This window comes from Diorhabda carinulata, chromosome 9, assembly GCF_026250575.1.
Source record: "Diorhabda carinulata isolate Delta chromosome 9, icDioCari1.1, whole genome shotgun sequence".
Lineage (NCBI taxonomy): Eukaryota > Metazoa > Arthropoda > Insecta > Coleoptera > Chrysomelidae > Diorhabda > Diorhabda carinulata.
This window is the reverse complement of record NC_079468.1, coordinates 11,100,047-11,127,288: the sequence shown is the minus strand read 5'-3', so window position 1 is coordinate 11,127,288 and position 27,242 is coordinate 11,100,047. Positions and strand designations below refer to the sequence as shown.

General features: G+C 29.7%; 2 protein-coding genes across 3 annotated transcripts in view; one reads left to right on the top strand and one right to left on the bottom strand.

Annotated features, from left to right (window-relative positions):
* The window catches only part of LOC130898261 (uncharacterized), an 84,204-nt gene extending 83,325 nt beyond the window's left edge, over window positions 1-879 (top strand). For both annotated transcript variants that reach the window (XM_057807423.1, XM_057807422.1), the window contains exon 12: window positions 731-879. In XM_057807423.1, coding sequence (XP_057663406.1) covers window positions 731-836 — 106 coding nt within the window. In that variant the 3' untranslated portion in view covers window positions 837-879. The remainder of the gene's footprint in view (window positions 1-730) is intronic.
* Window positions 875-23,209, bottom strand: LOC130898262 (double-stranded RNA-specific editase Adar). Its single transcript, XM_057807424.1, has 8 exons — window positions 23,038-23,209; window positions 22,835-22,917; window positions 18,266-18,373; window positions 17,101-17,374; window positions 15,386-15,586; window positions 12,490-12,728; window positions 4,737-4,953; window positions 875-1,231 (listed from the first exon to the last, which is right to left on the bottom strand). Exons 1-8 carry the CDS (start codon window positions 23,069-23,071, stop codon window positions 1,131-1,133), a joined length of 1,257 nt encoding a protein of 418 aa, XP_057663407.1. The 5' UTR covers window positions 23,072-23,209; the 3' UTR covers window positions 875-1,130.
* Between the last annotated feature and the right edge of the window lie 4,033 nt (window positions 23,210-27,242).

Below are 27,242 nucleotides of genomic sequence, written 5' to 3'. Positions count from 1 at the left end.
TTCAATTAAGTTTTCATTTGCCATTTCCCAATTCTTGCCAGTAATTTGTTACCAACGAAGATATAGGTGTAGTATTTGAGTGGATGGGAGTTGTATTAGACATGGTTGTAATGGCATTAACTTTTCCTTTTTGCTCTCATATATAAAATGTTTTAATTTGCAGTTCCCAAGTTCATACTTGCATTCTTTTATAGCACAGAACTTTTGATAGAAATTTGAATTATTTCACCTCTTTATGCTATGGTAGTTGACTTTCTGTAGCTTTTAGCTTAACTTAAAATCTGATATTTTGACTCATTTTAGGATATTTTGATTGTTTCTGAATTTTCAGAAAAAGAAAATATTCTTGATGTCCATCAGAAAATTTACATTACCCCGCCTTATGCTAATGCAAATGTGACGTATAAGAAATAATTGAATGAAGTGAATAATTTCCTCTTATATCGATTTATTTCTTATTGAGTTAATATTGTTCATTGTCTAGTCTAGGCGTCATTATTTTTTTCGTTATCACTTCGTTAGCAAGGTTCATAATAAATCTATTTTATTTATGTAATATATTTTTTCGATTTTTAGTTCACACCAAGCAACAAAAGAAACTTATTAAATACTCTCCTTTAAAATTCCAATGTTGATATTACCAACAATTTTACAAATTCAATCATAAAGATTTTATATTAAAAATAATTATTTGCTTTACTGATAAGTGAATTTTATGTTTAATTTTCAGATTATCGGACAAAATACTCAACCTAGCTCTTCTTCGGGTTGCCAAGGAAGTAGAAATAAGTGAAGTACTAGAAAAAATGTATCAATCTGAACTCCAATTTTGTTAGGACTCGTGTTCCTATGGAATACATAATAAAAGCATAGATACTTGTTAATGTCTATTTAATTAAAAATCAAATAATTTGTAAATTATACAAAGATTGCAAGTGAAAGGTTGAACTATTTCCTAACTTATTAATGCACACGATATTTAATCTAATTATCTACTACACACATTCAAATATTCAAGAGATTCATTCATAAATAAAGTACTTTCACATTCACCTGTTAGCAGACTCATGACAATAATAGGTGTAATAATTTAGTATGTAATAAAGAAATTAAGTGTTCAAACTAACATCTTAATAACTGGGTACATAAACTTCTGGTGGATAAGAGATCGACAAAATTTTATGACAGGCTCCGAACGCTGCCATTCTTTTTGCAGACTTCTTGTTAGGACCTGAAAACAAAAATGAATATCAAATTAATAATGCTTAAAAACAGTTGGTCCTAATTATGGAAATTAATGTTTACATATGATAGTAAATTAAATCAAATAATTGGGGATATGAAATCCTTTAATAGGATGAATTAAGAACCTTATATTTTCCGCTAAAGGTCCTGATTACGTGGAATTCATGTTACAACCTATCCCATTCTATAGGAAATTCCGAAGGTTGAATGACATTAATATTGTCACATTGTCTGTTACAGTAAAAAATCGACATAATAATACACATCCCCAAAAAGATATTAGGATACTGTAGGTGGTTGGACAAAATTCAACTATCATTATATTTTATAATCTCTCCCAAAATATAAACTGTTTTAGTTTTAAAATTTCTATGTATGTACAGCTCCCTTGTTTTAAGATCTAGACTAATAAGTCTGACATCCTTTACATCTGAAACCCTTACGAATTTATATTAAGTGACTAATCAAAGTCATATTTTGAGACTATTTTATTGGACTTCAGACTACTCAAACCTAATAGTTGAAACTGCTCATGATGTACTGGCAGTTCTTAAGATACCATTTTCACAATAAATCTAGGTTACTAGAATTGGAATTTTGACAATGCTCTCTCTAGGATAGATACATTTAGACAGAAAGAGAAAGAGACAAAGTTCAGTTCATGATTACTAATTATACAAGTATACAAGGAAAATTTTACGGGACCATTTATGGTAAGAAAAAAATCATTGTATAGCTTATTATGTTGGGATCCGAAGTGGATCCAGGTATACAGGGTGTTTCAAAAAAGGTAATCCCGTCTGTAAGATAGATAGAAAACTGAAAAATATTTGGGGTTTGCTCAGTAAAAAATTTTCGTATACACATTTTTTACGATTTTGCCTCAACTACAGTATTGAAAGATGATACATCCAATTATTTTAATTTCACACCAAAAAGGTACTATTCATCAAACTCGATACTGTTTACCGTTTTCGGAATATTTTGATTTGAATATTATGAAGTAATAGCCGATGCTGGTATGAAGTATAGATTAAGTTAATTATTATTATTGTAACGTGTCACAAACATCCAGGCTAATCAGTATAGGACTTTTTTTTAAGTTTAATAAGTATAGGCCCTAAGCTATTGGAGGCCTTACTATGAAACAAACAATTTGATGATCATGTATTGCGGTCCTGGGACTCAAACTATTTTTTTTTCATACTAAGGCCTCCAATAACTCAGTTCCCATATTTATTAAACTGAAAAACGAAATCCTAGACTGATTAGACTGAATTTTTGTAAAACATTATTAAAACCGAAAGCCATTTTCAATTCACATAATGCTTACTAATTAATAATAATAATTAATAACTTTATCAATACTTTAACCAGCATAGGTTATTTCTTCATAATTTTCAAATCAAAACATTTCGAAAATGGTAAACAGTACAGATTTTTATCAAGAGTACCTTTTTGCTGTAAAATCAAAATTAAATGTTTGCTTAGTAAATCTAATATTGAAATGGTTGTTTATAAGTGCGGAAGTGATTTAATACCGTACGAGATAGATGTTTATGGACGAGGCGATGAAGGAGCCGAATCAGGAATATCTAATCATGTATATTTTAATATGTTTTTATTCATATGGTTTTCGGTTTTCAATAAAAAGCAAAATTATATTAAAATATTAAATATCATTTTTGACAATTTTACTGAAAAATAGCTCCTCTGATTATTCTCTTATTATTTAAAAAAATAAAAATTAACAGAAGTCACTAAGGTAACATTGTAAACAAAGGCAGACATATTGAATTGTTGGATTGGGAGAATTTAAGAGTACTGTAAAGTACAAGGATAACGTAAAGTGCCATTTTTTCACATATTTTTTCAGTTTTCTATCTATTCTAGACGGGATGACCTTTTTTTGAAACACCCTGAATTTCAAAAAAAGAAACAAAACATACTAATATAAATCATTTATGTTACACATGTGTAGCAGGTTGTATTGAAAAATACTAAACTTTAATCTGTAAATAACAGTGTCCACTATAAAAATGAAAGTTTCTTGCACTATATAAGTGATTTTTTATAAATTTTAGGTTTCGCAAAAAAAATTGTTAGATCTTTCTGATATAACAAGTATTTGTTGGGCCAGGTATTTATTACAATGAAAATTCTTTGTTTAGTTTTTTTCGACTCTGAATTGTTGAAAAAACAACAGTTGGGCAAATTTACACGTTAAGATCAAATGAGTTTAGTTATGAACAATTAACATGATGAGCGATTGATATTAATACTAAAGATTTGGAGACTAAAAATGGTAAAGAAGAGAAGGGACAGAAGAAAAAAGTATTACTTTATTATTGCTATTAATTATTTTAAAGATAACATTTAAATTATCAATAGGTTCTGTGAATACAAACAATAGTAAACAAATACTCTAGATGGTTGATCTGACAATAGAATAGCATTAAAACAAAAGTAATGTAAGCTTCTTCACTAAGATTTTATTAATAACATAATAAAATCAACTCTCTATAAAGCTATGTTTAGATAAATATGTACCAAAAACCAACCAGAACAGTCGGTATTAAGTACTTTTATTTAAACTCTTCATCTGCCATAGGTGTAACGCTAGGAAATTTACTGAAAAAATTACCTTGCTGACTCCATATGGCATATATAAAAGAAATTGTTCAGTGCCTAAATTAGTTAAAAACAAACTTCAAACCTCTATATTTATATTTTAACAGATATTGTACCTATTAAGTTCTGCTTTTTCAACAAACTAAAATACAATTTAGTTCAAACAACAAATTTAGCAATTTTCATTGGTAAAACATATTAATCTGATCAAAGAAAAAATTCTTTAGTGGATAATGTATGTGAAATTGTCTCAAAATACAGTAATCTGAACTATACAAGATGATTCAAGAAAAAAATGGAGTATCTATCATAAGCAAGTTGTATCAGAGTAAAGTTTTTTTATTTCTCATTGTTAAACAGCAATATTTGTTAAGCAAATCGCAGTCTCACACAAGTGAAACAGTTGTATTTTTATGACCCAAAGAGAAACAAATGATTTTCCAACAAATAATAAAAAAAATATAATCCAATATCTCCCCCAACACCCTGTTTATGATTTACAGAGAAAGTGTTAAAGAATCGAATAGTTGTGCTAAAATGCAAAACGCCAGTTGCGTGAAACTAGGAAGATTCTAGCAAAAATCGTTTATTCCTCTTTAGTGTTCACTACCTACATTTCACACTAAGCATGATAAGAATCTGTCAAGCTTTATAATACTGCACAGAACAATTTTGAAATAAAATACCTCTTGGCGATTTTTATCTCAGATATTAATATTTTAATACAGTTCTACAGTAAAATATCACGATTTATTAATAAAATAATAATATTCCTTAATGAATCTTAGAACGTCTACTTCACAGTTTCCAAACACAAAAATTTTATTTCAATGATAGTTTAATTTTACTAAATATCTTACCCATTCCGACAAATGATTGACCATCAACATTGCATCTAAACGAGAATACGACATCAGGTGGATTTCCACTTTTACCAATTTCCTCAAACTGTGCATGTGGAAGCATTTGATTGATAAGCATCAGTGGATTTATAGTTTCAGGATTCTCAGGCATTTTTTTAGCGGGTTTGTTTTCATGTGGTTTATCAACATTCACATTAACGTTTGGAGATTGATTCTAAAAACCACAAATAAATTAGAATCAATTATGTTACAAAATTACACAACCAACTCTAGAATGATTTCCTTGAAATGATAAAATAAATACAATTATGATAATGAAATTTAGAAATATTTTAAAAGCGATAATAACTAATAACAATGCTATATACTTTATAACTTCTGTGGTTTAGATATATATTGATAATTATTCAAGAAGAGGGTTTGAGTATATGATTTGTCAAGGTTTTGTGTAAATTGATACCGCCTAATCTCTTTAAGATAATATATGTATGGTAGGATACTCATTTACAGAAGATCTTCAAAAAAAGATCGTGACGGCTTCATTTACTCTACCCATTCAATGGTCAATTCGGTAATTGTAAAGTTATTTTGATCAATACAGTATTACTCCTTAAAAACTTGAATGTGTCCGTTACGTTAAGATTTCTTGCACCCTAATTAAATCAAAGGTATATAGGAATTATCGCGCGAGAAAAAAAAACTCAAGCACTAATGAAGGGAGTTATTTGATATAAAACTTCTATAATTATAGCATTGTATAAAGAATAGGATAGTAGGTTAACCTTATGAGGATATCATTTGACGAGGTGGACGCTACCAATAGTTGGCGCCAAGCACGTCTTTTCTTACTGTATGTGTAGCTTGAATTACGTGTTTTATTAGCTTTGGTTGCCGAATTACCCCAATAACATATGGCGCCAAAATTATTTAAAATAATATATTCAACCCTTAAGCTGTGTTGCAAAGTTTCTTATTTTGGGTGCTTATATAGCCAAGTTGCAATTTGAGTTCATTATTGTATTGTGTTCGTTGTGTTATTGTTGAGTTTCGTTGGTTGTGCATTTGGATTATTTTTTTATTTGAGAATCTTTGAACTTGGTATTTATTTTATTTCATTTTTAAGGTAAGTGGATATTATTACAATTAATATACATCACTATTCACTTAGTTAATATATTCAAATTGTAAGAGGCGCTAGATGTATAAATGCTACAGCTTACAATTTCGAAAAAAAAAAAACTGTATATTTAGCGAACTACTTAGTAAAATGTATTTATATAACAAATAATCACTTCTTCTTTTCAATTTTTTAGAAATGGCTGGAAATTAGTGTTTTTATTTTAAGTGTGGATTAAGTAAGATATCAGATCCTACAATTAAAATGTACCGATTTCCTGTGAATGACCCTACCAGATGTCAAAAATGGATCATATACTCGGGTGAGTTATTATATTAAGACAATTATTTTTCATAAAATAAATAAAAAATAGTGATTGTGAATAAATGACTGTTTAAAATTGTTCAATACTAAACATAAGTAGGTATTTAATTATCGTCAAATAAAAGATAATTCGTCCAATAGTTTTTTCTGATAGAGTTTATTTGTATTATGGTCGCATTGCATATTATACGAGTACAATGATTTACTACAAATTCCAAATCCATTCAATCTTATAAACTTATCAAAAGTACTTGAATCATACCTAAATTTAAACTTAGAAGCCACCTTTATAGTAAAGACAAACAGAATAGAATAAAACATTTTTGAAAATATTTCAAACTTATACATAAACACAACATTTTTTGTTATTTTTTTATGTTGAACTAAGCACATAATAAAGTAGTGTGTCTGTGTGTTTATATTTGGAAATTATCCTGTCAATGAGGCAAAAATTTCACTGGTTCAACTGTATAAAAACTGTTTTTATTATCACATATAATATGGTTATAATACTATATTCTATGTCATAACAGATTGACAATATAGTAACAATTAGGGAGAAAATTATAATTTCCTCCATTCTCAAGTTATACATGGAAATTATGCTTTTGTTTTATCTAGCATAGAATGTTTAAATGAAATAATATCAAATACTAGTTTTATTTGAATACAAATTTACTATAGACATGTACTAAAAAATCTTCGATACGACGTTTCGTGCCTTCACGAGGCAAACATATACGTTTTTAATGAGGATATGCTTATTTATTATAATTATTAGTCAATTTAAGCGATATAGCACACTTTTATCACGAATAACTAACATCACTAATGATTATTCTTAAATAAGTTTCTGTCGTAGATATTCGTTTTGATTTTATCAAAAAATGTTCTAAGAGCTTTACTTAAACATTACCTCGTGTTTTGGATATAAAAAAGTACTTTTTTAACAAATGTGATGTCCCTCCATAATATAATCACCATTTTTGTCCTCGTATTTATTAAGGGTAAGAATATAGTAATCCCATATACCATCTTACGATTCTTGAATACTTTCAATAAAAATGAATTTTAGTTTCAATTTTATTATATAGATTACAAAAAACACATTTAACAAGAGATAATTTTATTTGCTAGTACCCGCTTACTTGGTTCAGATAAGTAGACCTTTTGCCTGCTTTTATTATATCATTATATTATACATATAGATGGTTTTGTAAGCATTTATGGTCTCATTGTAAAATATAATTTCTGAAAGTTGCATGTAGCAACAAGCTCCTCAAGTACATTTTTCCAGTCGCACATTATGAATGAATTTATCATCACAACAAATATTGATGTTATTTATTTATTTCACGATTTACCTATCCATAACTTCCTACAGTGATAATAGAAACAGACTATTTAAAACTATAGAACAAATTAATTATGTTTAAAAAATGTTATGTATAAAAAATCCTGGAAAAGAGTAATTTATATTTTCAACTGTAGTAGTTGGTGACTTTTTTGTAACGTTATAACTATATTAAATATGACGCCTTAGATATATTTTTTAATGGAATATATTTTTTGTATTGCACTTTAATAGGTTATAATTTCAAAAATATATGACTCGTGCTTGATTAACCTATAACAGATTTGTGAATAAAATCATTTTGTTAAATTAGTACCAGTAGTAATATAAATATATATATATATATATATATATATATATATATATATATATATATATATATATATATATATATATAACTCAACAATAAGGTCAGTTTTAACATTTCTATATTATTTTGTGGTCAATCCAAAAAGTATGAATATATAATACAATAAATAATATTTTCGATTATTGTAACTTTTGGCTCTCCAATGTGAAACCAAGACCGGTCCTGGTTTAGTTGGTACACTTATTGGTAAGGATGAGGCCATTGTATAAATATCTTTACACAATGTTAAAACTGACAAAACGACTATAAGTACATATTTTAGTAGTAGTTGATAGGACAATTTTTTTTTCTTTGTTAGAAAGATTTTTTTATTTACTGGTCTTATCCAAATTTTCGCATTGATCGTAACTTTCAATACAAAGCCAATGAATATAATATTTATATTAAAATCAGATTATTTAAATATCTTTGGTACTTATATATTTATTTGTATATTTTTTATTTCTGGTTTTGTTACAATTCTTTTGAATGGCCATTTTTGTTTGATTTTAAACACCCTTATTAAAGATAAGTATGAGAGGTTTTTACCGTTGTTGTGAGCATGCCAAGAAATTTCACAGGTATGGAATTATCTTAACACAATTCGGGAAAATTTTGTCATTCCGACGAAGATATAAGATACAATTAGGGAAATTCCAAATAAGGGTACTACTAGTCGTTATTCCATTTATGCCCGTTATTGAAATGAAATAAATTCAAGTTTTTGAACATACAAAAATACTTTACCATAACCATTGAAGAGTGGTTGAAAGAGTTACAGAAACTTCCATCTTGTTCTATGAAAATTGGAGGTAGCAAGCAGTCATTACAAGAAGAAAATGAGACCACCTAGAACTGCTAATGCAGGCAGTCAACTGGATGATGATGATGATGATGATAATATACTGTTTTTACTAACAGATGGCAATGAAGCACTCGCTTCATTAAATGTTGAAGAAGAATCATCATCCGAACAAAAGGATTCATCCACCAATTCAATTTCTTCCGAGGTACATTCAAATGATATTGCAACGTTAGAAAATTGTTCTGTAGTATATTTTGGGGGTTATTTAATTAAAAAATGTTTAGATCGCTTTAATTGCAAAGACTGTAAAGTCAGTTTAGAAGCTTTCTGATGACATAAACAGTGGACAAGAGCTTCTTATATTCTATAAGAATTATTATTTAAATCACATATGGGCAACCACCGGGCCGCGGGCCGGATCCGGCCCCGTGTAAGATATGATCCGGCCCGCGAGACATTTTGGAAAAACCCAATTAAAAAAATATTACACTAAACTAAGTACTTATACTTAGTACTAGTACATATACTTATACTAGTACATATATTTAAAAGAAAACACTTGTTTGTGCTTTTTATCTTATCCGGCACCGGATATGATATGAATAGACTATAAAAATGTGGAGTCATCAATAGACTAATGAATCCCATAGCCTACACAAGTTTCCTTGTGTTTCCTTAGTTTACTCACGGGAGTGACGGTGAGGCGGCAAACATCAAAACCTTCGATGTTTGCCGCCTCACTCTTTGATAATCACCGCCACTCGGCTTGCTCGATCAAATTCTTTGAAGTTTGCCGCCTCACGGGCTACACATCAAAAGATTTTATTTATTGCTTCTCGATTATTCTAAACTAGTTTATTCCAGATTATTCCTTCATTTTGTCTATATAAGCGGGTGGATGGCCCGAAAGTTAGTTCAGTTCTATTTGAGCTACTGAGGTGATAACTCAGACAAGCAATATCCTAGCGAACGGCTAGAGCCGTCAACTTACTTTTTGAATTTGTGTGCATCTTGAGTGGTTACTAACTATAGTTTGTTTTTAAGTTTATTGAACGAAAAGTAAAAAAAAATGATGTCTGGTGGAAAGAAACGAAAAGTAGATACAGAGGGTCGCCAGTTTCAAGAAAAATGGACTGAAGAATTCTTTATTATCTTGCACACTGGTAACCCTATTTGTTTGCTTTGTAATGAATCCATTTCAGTAATGAAAGAATTCAATACAAAGAGGCATTACTCAACTAAGCATGCTACACAGCACTCACTGACAGGACAATTAAGAACAGACAAAATCCAGAAGCTTAGAGCAAATATTGAAAAACAGCCACAAATGTTTCATAAACAAAGAACACAACTTGATAATGTTGTGAAAGCTAGTTTTATAGTTAGCTCAAAATTGGCAAAGGCATTAAAACCATTTGCCGAAGGAGAATTTATCAAGGAGTGTATGTTAGAAGTTTGCGGTGTTTTGTGTCCTGAAAAGAAAAATGAATTTGAAAAAATTAGTTTGTCAAGACAAACTGTTGTTCGACGTATAGAAATGATGGCTAATGATATAAAAACAACATTGACTGACCGTATGGCTGGTTTTGAATCATTTTCCATAGCATTAGACGAGAGCACCGATTTGTCTGACACAGCTCAACTGGCTATATTTATTCGAGGTATTGATAAGGAGTTCACTGTTACTGAGGAATTGCTAGCTTTACAGCCGCTAAAAGCAACCACTACAGGAGAGGATATTTTTAATGAAGTTCAAAAGGTATTCACAAGTTTTGGCCTGCCATGGTCAAAATTAATTGGAGTATGCACTGATGGTGCACCTTCTATAGTCGGCTTACGAAAAGGTTTCATCGGAATTTTGAATGAAAAAGCAACAAAATTAAATGTGCAAAAAGATGATTTGATAGTCCTTCATTGCATTATCCACCAACAGAACTTGTGTTCTAAGTCCATTCGACTCCACAATGTTATGAATGTGGTAGTAAAAACCATCAATTTTATTCGATCCCGAGGGCTTAACCATCGTCAGTTCAAGACGTTTTTGGATGAAATATCAGCTGAATATAACGACGTAACATATTATTGTGAAGTCAGATGGATGAGCAAAGGAAAAATGTTGAAACAGTTTTACGAGCTTAGAAATGAGATAGCGGACTTTATGAAAATAAAAGATAAGCCACTATCTGAATTGAGTGACCCAAAATGGATATGTGATTTAGCATTTCTGGTCGATCTTACAGGCTATTTGAATGATTTAAATTTGAAACAAAAACAAGGACAGTTAGTAAATGATTTGTACAGCCATTTGAAAGCGTTTCAGATCAAACTACGCTTGTGGGAGTCACAGATGCAGTCTGGTAACCCCTTTACCATTTCAACACGCTCTCTGCTTATGAAAATATTGCTTATGCTCAATATGCTGAAGAACTCAAGTTACTGTCGGATCAATTTTCGAACAGATTTAGCAACTTCAAAAACATGGAAGATTGTTTCAATTCTACAAAATGTAATGTACAAAATGCTCCAATACTCTTACAAATGGAATTAATCGAGATTCAAGAAAACTCAATCCTAAAATCCAAATTTGAAGACGTAGAGTTGTGCGATTTCTACAAAAAATACCTAGAAGAAGACAATTTTCCGCAGCTTAGAAAATTCGCAAGAAGATTGATTTCTGCGTTTGGCAGTACTTATAAATGCGAACAGTTCTTTTCATTGATGAAAGTTAATAAATCAACACATCGTACAAGACTGACTGACGATAATTTGGAAAATTCTTTACGTCTTTGTATCAGTGGAATTCATCCAAATATCGATGGATTAGTTTCGAAAATTCAAACTCAAGTGTCTCATTGATTTCAGTGTATTTAACTTTTGTAGTTTGTAACAATTGCAAATGTAACTATTTAATTATAATGTTGTACCATTTTTTAAAATTTCATTTTGTTATTTTAATAAATACAATAATCACATTGTCAATATACACATACATGTCAATAATAAATACATAATACAATAATAACATTGTCGTATTATTTCATGTCTAATATCTATCGCAAAAAAATATTATCACTACTTTAAAATGCACTAAGTACTTTTAAACGCGGCCCGCGAACGTTTTGCACGCTAAAGTTTGGCCCTCAGCATATCAAAGGTTGCCCATACCTGATTTAAATGATAAGTGTGCATTGAAAACTCCAACATTATTGAAAAATTTCACCATGATAGTACTTAATAATAGATAATAAAATAATATTAAATTTGAAATAGAAAATTATTGGAAAAATAGAAAACATTCTTAATGAGTGGTATGCAACAAATGCAATCTGTTGTAGTAATAGGCAATACATTTTCAATTTATTATTGCGAACTCAGATTTTCAAATATTGTAAAACTTTTTCAAGCTCATTAAAAACTAGACAGAATAAAAAAAATGATAAAATATCAATAATTCAGTATAACTTACACGAATCAGATGTCCATTTTTTACACTAAACAGAAAATCACTCGAGCTTAACACAACCATGGAGAACTACCACTAATTCCAAGTAAAATGCATTCAGGTATACAAAGGGATACGAGTGTCAGCTATAAATAGCTCACAATTCCCTCTCCAAAAATTGTTCTCAAGGTGATATAAGGGTGATGAAAAGCTAAGTGGTTGCTGAGACTGTATGGTGCCGCTAGGCGCTAATGGGTTAATTACAAAAACCAAATCGAACAAAAGTCTATTGGAGTCAGTAATTCCCAGATATTTTCCTGAATGAACTAACGAAGGCTATGTTAAAAGAAACTACATACCTGTGCAGAATCAGGCTTGACAAGATTTGGATCTTCTCCCCATGAACAGAAGAGTTTATATAACGCAAATGAAGCTACATGCTGCCATGGTAATGGAGATTGTGTTGTATCGTCTTCAGATACATCCATTTTTTCATTTCCTTCTTCATCTTTCTTTAGTTCTGTCAATTTATTTGTTTTTACATAATGTTTCAATGCTGCCTCAGCTGCTGCATTTTTTGCATTGATCTTGTTGCGTCCTAACAAAAAATAACATCAAAATAAATGATATACTCTGTTCAAGTAGACTGTATGTGAATAGTGCATTTTATCTACAAACTTGTTTCATATCAAATATACCAAACCATTGCTTTTGTTCATTTAGAAATAGAAATGGCTAATGAGCAAAATAAATAAAAAGTTTAGATAAAATCAGCAATTAGGTTGCACATATAAAACATAACAAAGTTTGAATAATAAAGAGTCATTTTAATTGATTGAACAATAAAAGCATTCTATGAACTTTCATGTAAGAACTGCAGAAAATGTGTGGACATATCAACATACACCTAGGAGAAAGACATATGCACATCTAAAATTGTCTTAAGATATTTTTAATCAAAATAAGTACATCTCATAGCTTCTTGGTAGTATGCTTAACTTCAAAAAATCATCCAATGCCTCCAACTTTATTAAGAATAAAATAGATAATAAAAACACTTCAGCTTCACCAAAGAGAAATTTTTTAAAAGGAAATAAAAAAAATATTTAATTCATCTGAAGGATTACCATAAGAGCAATTACTTCAATATAAAAGTCTACAGAATAGCACTTTCTGAGGTCAGTAACTAATTTGATAGCATATTGTTGTTGCGATATTGGATACTCTCTGGATACACACCACACCCATATTTTCAAGAAATGCTTGTTTGGTACTATGGTCATCTGCAGCAAATGTTATAAACGTCCCAGTATTCTATAACTTGGCATTGAAAATGTATACGTGAAGTATAAATTTCTAATATAATAGATACTATTTTAGATAATTTGAATGGAGCAAGTACCGACAGATTTATAGTAGCAGTATGCTTTAATGTTAGAGGGTCAACCACATATAAAATCAAGAAATAGACCAAAATTCTTGGTTATGTGTCACGAACTTAAAAAGGTCCAGGAACAGCACAATGTGCAGTATGGAATATTTTGATGTTGAAGATACAGAATATACATGATTTTGTTGGAAGCTAATCGAGGATAGTTTGAAAACATCAAATTCAGATTTGGAGTCCACTCGTTGAAAGTTACAGGAGAGAAGCTGTGAGATTGACGAAAATGCTGTGAAACCTTTTCTTATTGAAATGAAACAAAAAATTGGGCAATTCGGTCTTTCTCCAGATCAAATCTACAACATAGATGAATCTGGTTTGTACTGGCGTTGCCTTACAGAAAGGACATTTTAGTACACGCAGACGAAAAGGGTGCACCGGTTCGCAAAATCATTAAAGATCGAAATATAGTCATACCTTGTGCAAGTGCAAGTGGCCGTCACAAATTGCAGTTACACCCTTCAAAAACATTCAGGTACCTGCCTATCAACGAAACCAAAAAAAAGAGAGCCCTTTTAGTGTTGTATGTATGTAAAAGTTACTTATTAAAAAATATTGCTACAAGAAGTGGTTTCATGACAAAAAAAATTGCGTGATGTTAAAAAAGATTGTGTTTTCGTTAGCCGAATATTGGAAGCAAATGCTTGAAGAATTGATTAAAAAGTCATGGTGTCAACTTCTTTCGGCCAATAACATGGATGAATGAGATGCAGACGATTTGATACCTTTGAATGAAAAGGAAAAGCCTGATGGAGAACTTGATCTATTGGAGCTAGTATATAGAGTAAATCATGCCCATAATCCTATGTATAAAACAGAGTTTGAGAAATGGGCAAGAGGTGATGATGAGTAAATTTGTATGCAGAGAACTTAGAAGATATTGTGATTATTATAGAAGTCAAAACTTCGATGACGAAAACGAACCTAATCAGAAAATATCTAGTAAAGATGCAGTCATTTAATTCATGTCTACGTTGGGCGGATAATAATGCATTGCCATTACACGAAGTGTGTGATAAATCAAATAGATTCTGATAACTTTGTGTTCGGATTATCCATACATTCTGGACGATAATTAAAAGTTCCTAGAAAATCCGGATGGGCAGACCATCATCCCGTTTTTAACAAAATTGAGTCTAAATTAAAAAAAAACCTTAAAATAATTTTTCGCCCCAAAAAACTATAACACAAATTGAGATGCAATAGATCTAACCTAACCAGCAATCAATAAATCACATAATTTCTTATATATTGAGAATGTATCTACAAGTAAGTTTTCTTTAGACTCTGACCCCATATCTGTCCAGAAAAAATAAGTTTTAGAGGCTTAAATGAAGAACATATGTAATTTGGACACTTTTTAGTAGTCTCAAAGAGTCGAGTTATTTGGATACATTTTATATTCAATCATTCTTTTGAAACGGGAAATTATTGCCACATGTAAGCTTCTTCACTACGATTTTATTAATCAAATTAATAAAAACAACTCTCTGTAAAGCTCTATTTAGAAAAATATGTACATAAAATAACCAGAACGGCCATTATTAAGTACTTTTATCCAAATTATTAATCTGCCACAGGTGTAACGCTAGGAAATTTATTGAAAAAATTACCTTGCTGACTCCATATGGCAATTTTCAATATTAAACTGTAAATTATTAGAATTTGATATTTATTTTACAAAACAAAGATAAGTTTCTGTTGTGATATTGTTTCAGAAAAATTTCAACTAGAATTGTCTAAAACATACATTACACTGTATATTTAATATCAAGGCGTATTTAAGTTGCCTAAATGAACATATATCTTACCATAGCCTACATGTTCAATCCCTTCATATACAACTGTAGCTTTGAATTGATTTCCTTCTGATCTTATAGGCAACTCCTCTATCAAATAAGATGTATTTTTTACTAATTCATTCAAGATCATGACAGCATTCTTGGGTTGTAATATCTTGCTTAATCTTACATTACGTCTACGAACTCTTTCTCTTCGTGTTATTTTTCCACCTAGAACAGGAAAACCTGATAACAAATCAGTGTAAAGACTTGGTGAAGTGGAATTAAAAAAATTCAGTCAGAAGAATTGCTTATCATATAAAGCTCAACAAATTGTATAAATATGGATTTTATCAAATTTGCGCAGTGATTTGTCATCATAGATTAGAATATTGAAATAAAATGGTAGTGAATAGTACAATAGTGAAAAAAATCTTATAGAAGTTAGTAGCTATAAAAATTATAATGGTAATAATGTTGATATTGGTGAAATTCCATTGTTTCATATATGGAATGTGAAATTGTCAAACTAATTTTATACAAGATATGTAAACTATCTTTAAAACTGTAAAGCACACTTCTTATAATTTTGACTATCATAATTTCTAAATTATTTCTGATTAACATATTATGTTGTCATATTAAAAATTTCAAGTGATATCTCAGATCATTGAGCTTTGACTAATTTGAAATAAACTATGAACTGTTCATGAAATCATACATGGGCGTAGCCAGGATTTATAACAGGGGGGGCAAACCATAGTCATGGTCCATGGTCGTTCAAAATGTAAAATTTTAGGATAAGAAGAAAAGGCAAATGAAAACAAAACTTTGAGATTTTAATTATACTTAAAGTAAAGTAATAAATTTTTCTTGGGTTTAAACTAAATTTATCCAAAACTTTCTTCACTATGCGGTCCTGATTTTCCTTAAAAAATTTTCGATCTACACTCATCTAAACCAACCCAGTGAGTCTATCATCACCCATTGTACCCTTGAGCCAGGTTTTCACTCTTCATAGGGTAATGAACGATCTTTCCAGTAGTAGTAGTGGACGGGAAAGCACTCAATATTGCGTGCGTGCCTTGTTGCCTTTGGGAAAAAACATTAGCTTCCTCCAAAAGTGCAGCCATTTCAATGTCCTTTAATTCGTCTTCTGCTAAATTCTTTTTCTTCCACATATTGTACCACAAATCTAATTCTGCAAAGACATCACCCAACTCATAAAATGCCATCAAAGATTCTGCATTATTTTTGGAATCTTTTGAAGCCATTCTGAGCATGCATAAGGATGAAGATAAGTTAAAGCAAAAGGACACGCGAATAATATTATTTATCAGAGCTTACTAATTGATTTTAAAATGTTCATAAAAGCAACCAAACGACCACAACAACAAACAAAATATATAAAACAGAAAACAAAAATATATGCAAAGGAGAAAAATATGTATATTTTAGATTTATTTTTTTTTGTTTATTAAAATTATTTAATCTATTTTTTCTTTCAGGGGTGGGGGCAGTTGCCCATAAAATCATATCAGATACTTGCAGTCTAACCTTGTTATTTTATATGAAGAGACTTCTGCTAAAATTAAATTGTTGATTACAATCTATCAGTCACTATTTAGTTAAAATTGACTGATTTTTATTATTAATTTTCAAGCACTCCTCCATTAAAAATTTATTACTTTCCACTTTACTGTATCAATTAAATATTTTTAGGAATCAAATGACTGAAAGCCTACCAGTTCTAAGCCAGAAAGGCTTCTTTTTAGGTTCTCCAACTTCCATAGGAGTGCCATTAGTTCCACCAGTGGCAAGTTTTTGTTCATTTTCCTGTGCCTCCTTCTTTTGTTCTTGTTGCAATTGCTGCTCTGCATCCTGCTCCTTCTTAAGTTGCAGCTGCTGCTGAACTTGCTGCTGCTGAGTTGGTTGTTGTTGAGATGCCTGCTGTGGAGCTTGTAATTGCTGTTGCACTTGTTGTTTTGCAACATTTGTTTGCTGTGGTGTAGTTTGATGCTAAAATAAGTAATTTTGATCAATTGAATATTTACTTCAAGTTTGTTATCATTATCATATTAGAGCCAACACACTTCAGTTACTACTTTAGCAAGTGGGAGTAAAATATTCTAATTATATTTTTATACTGTACTCTAAATAGAGAAGATATTAGAGTATTTTGGCATTCCTTTCCAAGGTCAAATTAAATCTGCGACTCCTTTGTTACTTTGATTACTTGTTAATCTACTTTAACTGATCAATAATATTTATTTTGCCCAAATGAGTAGTTTGAAAGCTTTAGCCAATTTTTGCATGAAAAGTGAAACACTTGTTAATAAAGAGGTACATAAACTTTTATATGATGATATATCCCGTTTTTAGATGCAATGTATGAACTAAATCCAAAAAGTATGACCAATTTTTTGGCTGACATTTGGAAATGAAAAACCACTTATTCCTTTATTGAAGTAAAAAAACAAATATTACTAAAAATTTCACTGTAAACCTAATTGAATGTCTAATAATTTATGACAGATTGAAAAAAAGAATTCTGTTATGAAGGTGACTCATAAAATTAGAGCTAAATAAACATTTATATCATTTTACTAACTAGGAATTTAGTAAAAAATTATGGGATATCTTGAAAATAACATGATTAATGGTGTAGACACGTGAGAATATATACTGATAATGTTAAAAGGAGACAGATTATTAAAACTGAGAACAGAAAGACCTTGAGAAGATCAGGTGATAAAAGTTATAGAAGCAATGTGAATATCCAATTGATGGCAACTAATCAATTTCAAATTGAGGAAAAGTACACTACAGAAACTTCCCTTCAACTACTAATCATTTTCTATTCATTTATTTGCCAAAAAAAATAAAAGTTTACATGTTCACAGAACTCACCTGTTGTGCTGGTTGATTTCTAAAGGGGGTGCTGGCAGCAGCTTGTTGGTTTTGCTGTGTTCTTGTAGGAGTTGTGGGAGTACCAGTGGGCTTCACTTGTGATGACAGCTATTTGAGCAGGTTTAATTTAAACCATTATGAGGTGCGAAGCACCAATATAGGTGCATCTTCTAACCCAGATGCTGTATAGTAAAAACCCATAATAGAAAATTAGGTATTCTTTGGTGTATTTTGGTTGATCATTAGTATTTTCTTTAAAAATAATTTAATTTGCACTGTAGCTCAAATATTGAGATGACTATATAATAATTACTACTTTACTAAATGAGTAAATAATAGAATTTCCAAAATCTCCAAAAAATTTTTTCATAATTTTCTATCATAGGTTTTTCTACAACATCATATGGTTAGAGATATCAACACATTTTTTATATCTTGACTCTTTGGTCATTAAAATAAATATCAGTTAGTTGTAGATGAAGATACATTCATTAATATGGCGGAGATTTAAGGAATATCCAACATCATTAATAGTTATATTAGTAATAAATTAAATAAGTACTTATTACCGACAGAAAAATTAATCACGCAAGATATTTCAAAAGTCTCCAGGAGTGCCTTTTTAATATATTTTTCATATCTTCAATTCCCAACAGAAACTGTATTTAGCATGCATGCCTCAGCAGTTTTTTATGCAAATAAAATATAAAAGCATAAAAAACGTCTAAGTACAAATTAAACAAAACACAAAAATAATAGTCAAGATACACAATAACTGTTTTCTTAACAAAGTTTATGAGAATATAACATTGGTATAGCCAATAAATGTATTTGTGCATACCAACAACTGAGTTTTTCAAACCAATATTTTGAGACTGGAAATGGACTTTGGAATATTTAATATCATATTTAAAAGTCATTTCCACAACAAAACTTGGTAACTACAGTAATAATATGCACTAATTTCACTGCCTCAATGTATCTCATAATCTGTGCTTAGAAAACACTAAAAAATCAAGTGCCTATATGAGTGCTACTACCAGGGCTCTGCATAGCGTTCAATACCAGAGTACCTATGCATCCACAAAAAAATCAAGTTAATACTTGAGCACAACTTGAAATATTTACAGAATATCCCATTGAAAATTCAAGCAGTTTGAAAACTTGAATAGTTGAGAATTGCCAAAAAACATAATTGTAGTTTTTGTTTTTTTAAAGTAAATATATTCTAATTAATTGATTTGATATCTATCAATTCACAGTTTTATACAAACTGATACTCTTATTTTCAAAAACTATAAGTTTAAAACCCTACAGGACTTCAAATAAAAGTTTGCTCTTATATAATGTATGTAACGTTAAATAACCCAAGTCACTTTCCTTTAACTTCTTTGATTACCATTCTACAAAACTTAACGAATCTAAAACATCGATCAATAGTGCCCAGTCTGACAGCTAGAGGTCACTCAAACATTTTTATATTTTCGCTTGAAGTACTATCCATCAAAGACAGCTGTAATTATTATCTTTTGATTGTTGAAATTTTTTGAAGTAAACAATTTATTGTTGGGAGTTATATTGAAGTTTCAGCTCAACGTCATTTCTGTGATGTTGAGGTCAAACTTTAGTATCATCTCTTCAGTGGTATGCCTGGAGATCTTACTATGCTTTCAACTGACATATACTCATTTTCCAGATAATTTATTTACTTTCGTAACATGGCTTAAGACTACTACTAAGTTTCTGCTACTAGTAATAACGACACATAATAAATTTGACGCAAAGACTTGAAAAGTATTTTAATGCTTCATTTTAAGAAAAACCAACCATCATTAACTGGTATCCAGTTGATTAAACGATGGTGCTCAACAATCAATGATGTACAATATGTACACCAGGAATCATAAGAAAAGTCGTAACCATTGTAAAAGAAAACCACAAAGTAAATTGAGAGATAGAAAGATACATGTGCCACGTTTATTCACAATGTAACAATAAAAAAATTAATTAATAATTTGTTGTTTGTTAAGACAAAATAGAAAGGATTGTTAGATCGGTAAATGACTACTACACGCTGAATAAAAGATAGAAAAATGTATCAAATGGAACTATATTTTGTTATACACATTGGTTGTTCATTGACTATTTGTAAAAGCAAAAATTAAGAGTGACTATTACAGTACATCATTGAACTGACTGACATTTCATGCAGTAAAAATTGTTAACTATTATTGTTTTTTGGGTATTTTACCATTTTTAACATTATATAAGCAGCTTTGTAAATAGTTTTTGGAGGCAAAGAATCAATTTTACCAATAATCCTTTTTGTGATTGTGATGATGCATGTTGTTATCAAACTACTGTTGTATTATATTAGACTCTACCGCATGCATCACTAGAATATCAATAAATAACAAAGAAACATCTATCAAGGAAATTTCAGCTATATATACAAGGGTTTTTTGCATTGATAAAACACACCTGTTAAATACCAGGGAACATATTTGTTGTAGTTTACAATTTTTCAACTATAAATATAAAATTTATATGTATTCATAAAAAAACTCAACAACTACAATTGCATATTACATTGTTTAAGAAAATTGAATTTTCTATTGGACATCCTGTATTGTTTATAAAGATAAACATTTTATCAATATTTTCTAATGACACTTAATTGGTAGTGATCCTTGTAAGATTATCATGTACAATGATAATACCATTATTGTATGTAAATCAAAAATAAAAATATCAACAAAATGTTCTAATTCTCAACGGCTTTATATATCAAATAAGATTCATATTTCACACTACCCCAAACCTTTGACAATACAAATAATTAAAATGTTATCAAATTACCCATGTTTTATCAACAAGTGGATATGACAATTTTCCAATATATTAGTAATTTTTAAAGATAAGAAAATCGAGATAGGAATTTTCTCTTAATTTTACAGTAATAAGGTTATTGATAAATTTACTGTTATTGTAAAACACTGCTGATTATGCTGTAATCTATCAGTAAATTTTCTCGACTTTAGCCAATATTGGTGGATTTTATTCTGGTAGGATTAATTAATTGAACTATGAAATATTTAACACAAGTTTCAATAACATTTAACTAAAACAAAGGAGTTACACAAAAACTTGAGAATAATAGAATTGTGAATTGAATGTGTGCCTCATATTTTGAACCATTGTTCTAGTCTTTTGTAGTTCTTGAAATTAAAAATATATTTGGAGTTTAGTGGTAATTTCAACATGTAACATATACTTTGCAATGGTAACACCATAATTGTTACTAGTACAGGGGTCTAGGAAATGTCATATTATTTTTATTGCGGTGCTTTGATAAATCTTTGAGAAAGTATGCTCACAGCATTTAGCAAATTCTCAATTGGACCTGCTAGCAAAAATAAAATACTGAACTAATTATAGTTTACATCAGAGTTACTTACATTGGTTGAACTTTTTAAGGATTGCTTGAAAAATGAGATTATGCTCTAAAAATCGAGTAAAATTGCTGTACACGTCAGCCATGATCAAAGTTTTAGATATTTTTCAATACCCAATTGAATATACGAGATTTTCAGTAAAACATTCTTAGGGTTACAATAGTTTTCACTCTTACAAATATATAAATGCTTTGAATATTTCTAACCACTAATTTGAAGTTTAATCTTATTTTCAAAAAAAAATTGATCTACACACGGCAATGTTTCAAGAACTTTTTATTATTGGAAAATTATTATTGAAATTGTTTCCCCATGTGTAACAAATTATCACAGCTATACTTAAGGCAGAAAAATATTAAAAGCCTTTGGTTATTAATATCTTCAGAGATATTAATCACTTGAATCTCAATTTATTCAAAAATATTTTTAAAATTAGAATCCAGCTTTTTATAAAATAATTCTCCAAATTTTGTAAAAAGTCTATGAAAGATTTGGGGTAGTTAGACAATAATACGGAAACTATCTTCTTAAAAGAACTTTTTAGTTCACAAACTTATTTTCTAATAAATATGAGTTAGTTGCAATTAATATTTGCTAAGAACAAAAATATGACACCAAAAAATAATTGTCTCATAAATCCAATTCATGGAACAAAAAACCTTTTACAATTTTCAGTATCAACATTGATCTCTTGAAATAAGCTCGCAAATTAGACTAAAATGAATTTCAATTGAATAATTATAAATGTAGAGCAATCAGATCTTTTATGCAGAAGTGTTTGAGTTATGCAAAACCTAGATATTTTAATTATAAAAGAAATGAATCATTAAACAGTATATACCCAGGTAACTTGAGCCTAAAAATATACTGTTTAAATCTTTAAAGAAAATTTGTGAAGTATTGATATAAAAAATCAAATTCTCACTGAATATCTATCTCTATAGATTTTTCTAAAAACAAAATGGCGCGGTGGTGCAACTAACTCATACCTTACGACACGAATTTTATATACTTATAAATTTATTTCATTCTATAAATCACAATTAAATTTTATTTATTATGTTAAAAAGTATTTGATGAGAATGTTGGAAAAATAACCAAAAAATGTATTTACCTGTCCTCCATGTACAAAATTATTGGTTACTACGGGTCTACGTTGACCAATGTTTCCTATATTTTTCTGAGACGTTTGTTGGGCTACAACAAAAAAAAGTTTGGCGCAATTTCAAAGGTTGTCAGAAATCAATTATGACTTAATAGCATAATAGTGTGACAATATTTTGTACAAATATATAAAGTAAAAATAACATTACTTACAATATGCACCGCTTCTTCGTGTACTGTATGACATATTTAGTTTTTGAAAAATATCAATAAAATTCTGGACTATCAATAATAGTTAAATTGATAATTACTTTACACAACAAAATGCAGTAATGGCAGATAAAGGATGTGACGTTGTTTTTCCAACCAACGACAAATCGATAATGGCAGGAAACGGAAATAAAATTAAAAGCGTGTGTTCGTTTTGTACACCATACTGCATTCGAACATTTCAACCGGTAAAACCTGTTTTGGTTTGTAGTCTGTGACTATTTTTAGTAATTTTGGACGAACCAAGTCTAGTATTTTTTTAAATGTTACACTCGACATTTTCAAATAATTAAAATATTTCTCTTGATCAGATCTTATTGAATGAGGTCGGGATGATCATTGTTATTTTCAATTTTCAAAAATCCTTCTACATGATCTTTGGTATTTATTTCTCGTACATCTTTATATTTCTCACATTATGCCTACTAATTTGTAGACGGAGAGGATTCATGATTCCATTATTCCAGAACAAAACATCACAAAATATAAAGAGTTGAAAGAAAAACAGGACGATATTAGAACAAAGTTGAACAAAGCCAAATTATCAGGCGTCGTATGATTTCTTAAAATTATTGGGATTAATATTAGTGCCAAAGTATCAACTACTGAGAATCGTACATTCGTACCGTCGAAAAACGGAGCATATAGAACACAAATCAATGATTTCCGACGTGGAATAGTAACAAAGTGTGATCGTGAGTGTTCTGTGTTAAATAGAGCTGTATTATATTTTCAGTTTATAACTGTAGCGTACTTATTTACGACAAAAGAGAGATTTAATTGAATTTAGACATAAATCATAATATATTTTATTATCTAATGGCAAGTCTCTTTTTAAATAGAACCAAAGAATAAATTTTTGGCTACTAATGCAGACAACTCTCAATACAAGTATCAGTATCACAGTTGCCTACACACAACAAGCAAGGATAATGATTTTGAATAATTATTTCATTCGAATTCAGTAATGTTTATTTGTACCTGATAATACAATTCTATTCGATCAACCCCATTTCATAACAAAACATATGGTATCAATAAAGATACAAAAACAAATATTAATCTTATTATATCAATAAAATGATCGTTTTAGTATGAAAATGTAGGGAAGACTGGAGCGGCTCTTTCCAGTTTCTATAATACGTACATCTATTTCAATTTATGAGACGTTGATAATTAAACTTCTTTAAAATGTGAATAGTAGACGCAGAACTAAATTCGTAAAAACAACTGCTACTTTCGATAATGTTCTGAAACAAAATTAGTTATGGCAGCAGCAGCAGATTTATGCATGGCAGCAAAAACCAGGAATAATTATTCTAGGTATTAGATTAGCTTGTGACTTAGTTGATGCCAAAGCTGCTAGCCAAGTGAAAATTTTCGATATAATGTGATTTAATAGTTGACACTTTACATAATCAAAGGCACTTAAGTTGTGATCAAATTAACGTTATTGATTATAATCAACTATAATTACCTCCAAAATTTATTATCGTAAAATGTAGGAAATTTTTTCTTATGAGTTGTTATTACAATAAGTGATCTTAGAATCAAAATCATTATCAATATCATTCCTTAGAAAAACTAATATTAATGTACTTATAAATTGCGCGATTGGTAATAAAGTTGAACTTATTGATTATTGGCTAACTTAAGATATTTACTATTTTTCTTTAATTAACAGATACCCCATTTTTGACAGTTGGAAACTGAAAGCTTGTGCTCCGATATAAACATCATTATCCTCACCAATGGGAATGATGTTATGAATTGAGGCTATACTGTTTGATGTCATGAATTGAGGCTATGCTGTTGATTTGTTCAGAAATTAGCGTCATAAATAGAATAGTTTTCGAGTTCATTTCATTCACTATCAAAAATTATTATAAATGTAGTAATTACAAATTTTAGGACCTTATGGTTTTTTCTTACTCTATAAGTATTATATATGTAAAAACGTAAAATTAGATTCACAATACTAAAATATTGAAGATCTTAGCTGTAACAGTAATAAGTAGATTCATTGTTGAATCAAAGATTGACTAGCGTTTCCAAATCCGGACAATTATTACCCGCCAAATAATCAATCTGTAGTTTATAGAGGATTCTGTTTTTTTTTCTTCGAAATTGATATCCCCACTTCATTTAAATTATAGTGATCAATTACACTGGTAGACAAAAAATTCTTGCTGTAACATAATACTGAACTAGAATGAACCTATTTAAATACGAAAATGATCAGAAAAAAGCTGAAACAAGTAAGATTTTTTGTTACATTGAAAAAAACACATACAGAACAGTTACGTTTAATATTTTTTTGAAAAAATTACTTAAAGGTTTTTTAATAATATTTAATTAATATATTACAAATCAAAAATATTTATTTATAGTACACGACTTTTTTCTTTTACGGGGGGTCATATCTTTCCTCTTCAAAAACAACAGTAATCACCCATGATGGCTGGAATTCATCGCCATGGTACCGAATTTCCATTGTTCTAATAACTTGGTGGAATTTTCACCTTGCTTGTTTCTATCAAATTTCAAATTCTCAGGAAAAAATGATAAATAGGAATGGAGAAAATGATTTTTAATGACATTTGGCAGCCAGGTAATTTGTAGGAATCTAAAAGTTCATTAACTGGCTGTGTTTGTATCCATATTATTACCTTCACGTCACTTACAAGTTCGAAGTTCTTGCTTGGTAAGCTTTTCTATGAAATAATATCGCCAAGCAACTTTCTTATTTGTGACTCTATAAAAATACCTTCCTATAACTTAGCATTCTTAACCGGAGAAAGATTTGTCTTAGGTATTTGAATCATCCCTCTATATTCATAGCATTATCAAAGTTTTGTATTTTTCCAAGTTTAATTCGATTTAATTCGAACAAGCGCCATTCACGAGGAGAATGCTTGTGGCACGTAACGAATTTTCCATAGTATAAAATATGGAAGACGCGTCATTTATTTTTCTAAAAGTTGAAATTTTCGTTTCTTGGTTAAGTTTTTGAACAATCAAATATAGTTTGCTGAAACTGGAACCAGACGTGAACCACTACTCCTCGGAGCATCTTGAAGAATCGTTAGAATCCATTATTTCCTAAAATTTATTTCCAGTCCAAAGGCGCCATAGGTAATGATGAGTCTGCATATTCGCTTTTCTTTGTTATCTAAAAATATCAATTATCAATATTAATGTCCCGAGTGCATGTCAAATTGTCGATAATTTAATTTTCTCGAGTGCGCGAATGCGCACTAGAGGAAATTATGAGACAATTTGACATGCACGAGAGGGCATTTTGGCAGACTATTTCCTGAGAAAAATTTAATTTAAAATAAGAAGTGGTGGAAGCAGCATAGAAACACCATCGTCTGTCTCCAGTAAAGTTGTATATTCTAATTGCATTTTCAATAATTGTTCCTTTTCTTAAAATATAAAATTAAAACCAAATGATGTTTATTAATCCTAGATGAAAATTTGGCACTAGTGCAAATTATTGATAATTTGCACTAGTGCAGTATTATCGCTGAAATTTGATCTTTGCTAGGTAAACATAAAATATTACAGCTTTTTGGTTGGCTTAAATTTTTCGAAGGAAATAGTCAAAATAATTGTTTAGGTCAGGCCTCTCGCCATATCATTGGAACTGCAAAAGATATACTTCGTAATTTTTATACATTTCATACAGTGTTTGTCTTGGCCCCCGATTACAACACCAAAATACATTTTTCTAATTTATAGAAAATGGTCTGACTGGTTACATAAATATGAGAAAACTTGACGGCGCATTGAAGAAATTTCTTACTTACACCGAACCATTCAGTTAAAAACTTCAATGTAAACTAAGAGAACAAATAATCCACTCTATAACATCTTTTTATTTATGAATGAAGCCCAATTTAGTAACCCCCTTTAAAATTTTCAAATGGTTTGTATAAGGGCTCTATCATCAAATACTTTTTGTATTGTTTGAAATGTATTTGCGTTACGAAAATAATTGTTTGAATTGTGTTACTTTCCTAATGTAATATATAAAAGATTTCTCCAGATTAAGAATAAACAAATCAATAATGTGAAGAGTGATCATTAAATTCTTACCTATTCGAATTTTATTACGTCATCACACCTCGATTTTCAAATTTCCG

What these genes read in the sequence shown, in the direction of transcription:
- LOC130898262 (XM_057807424.1), bottom strand. Translation starts at nt 23,071, where the DNA reads ATGTCATACAGTACACGAAGAAGCGGTGCATATT. An exon ending in TCAAGCCTGATTCTGCACAG is followed by an intron (nt 4,954 to 12,489) that starts GTATGTAGTTTC and finishes TGTGGTTTTTAG; the next exon opens with AATCAATCTCCAAACGTTAA. An exon ending in TCAATCATTTGTCGGAATGG is followed by an intron (nt 1,232 to 4,736) that starts GTAAGATATTTA and finishes TTTTGTTTTCAG; the next exon opens with GTCCTAACAAGAAGTCTGCA.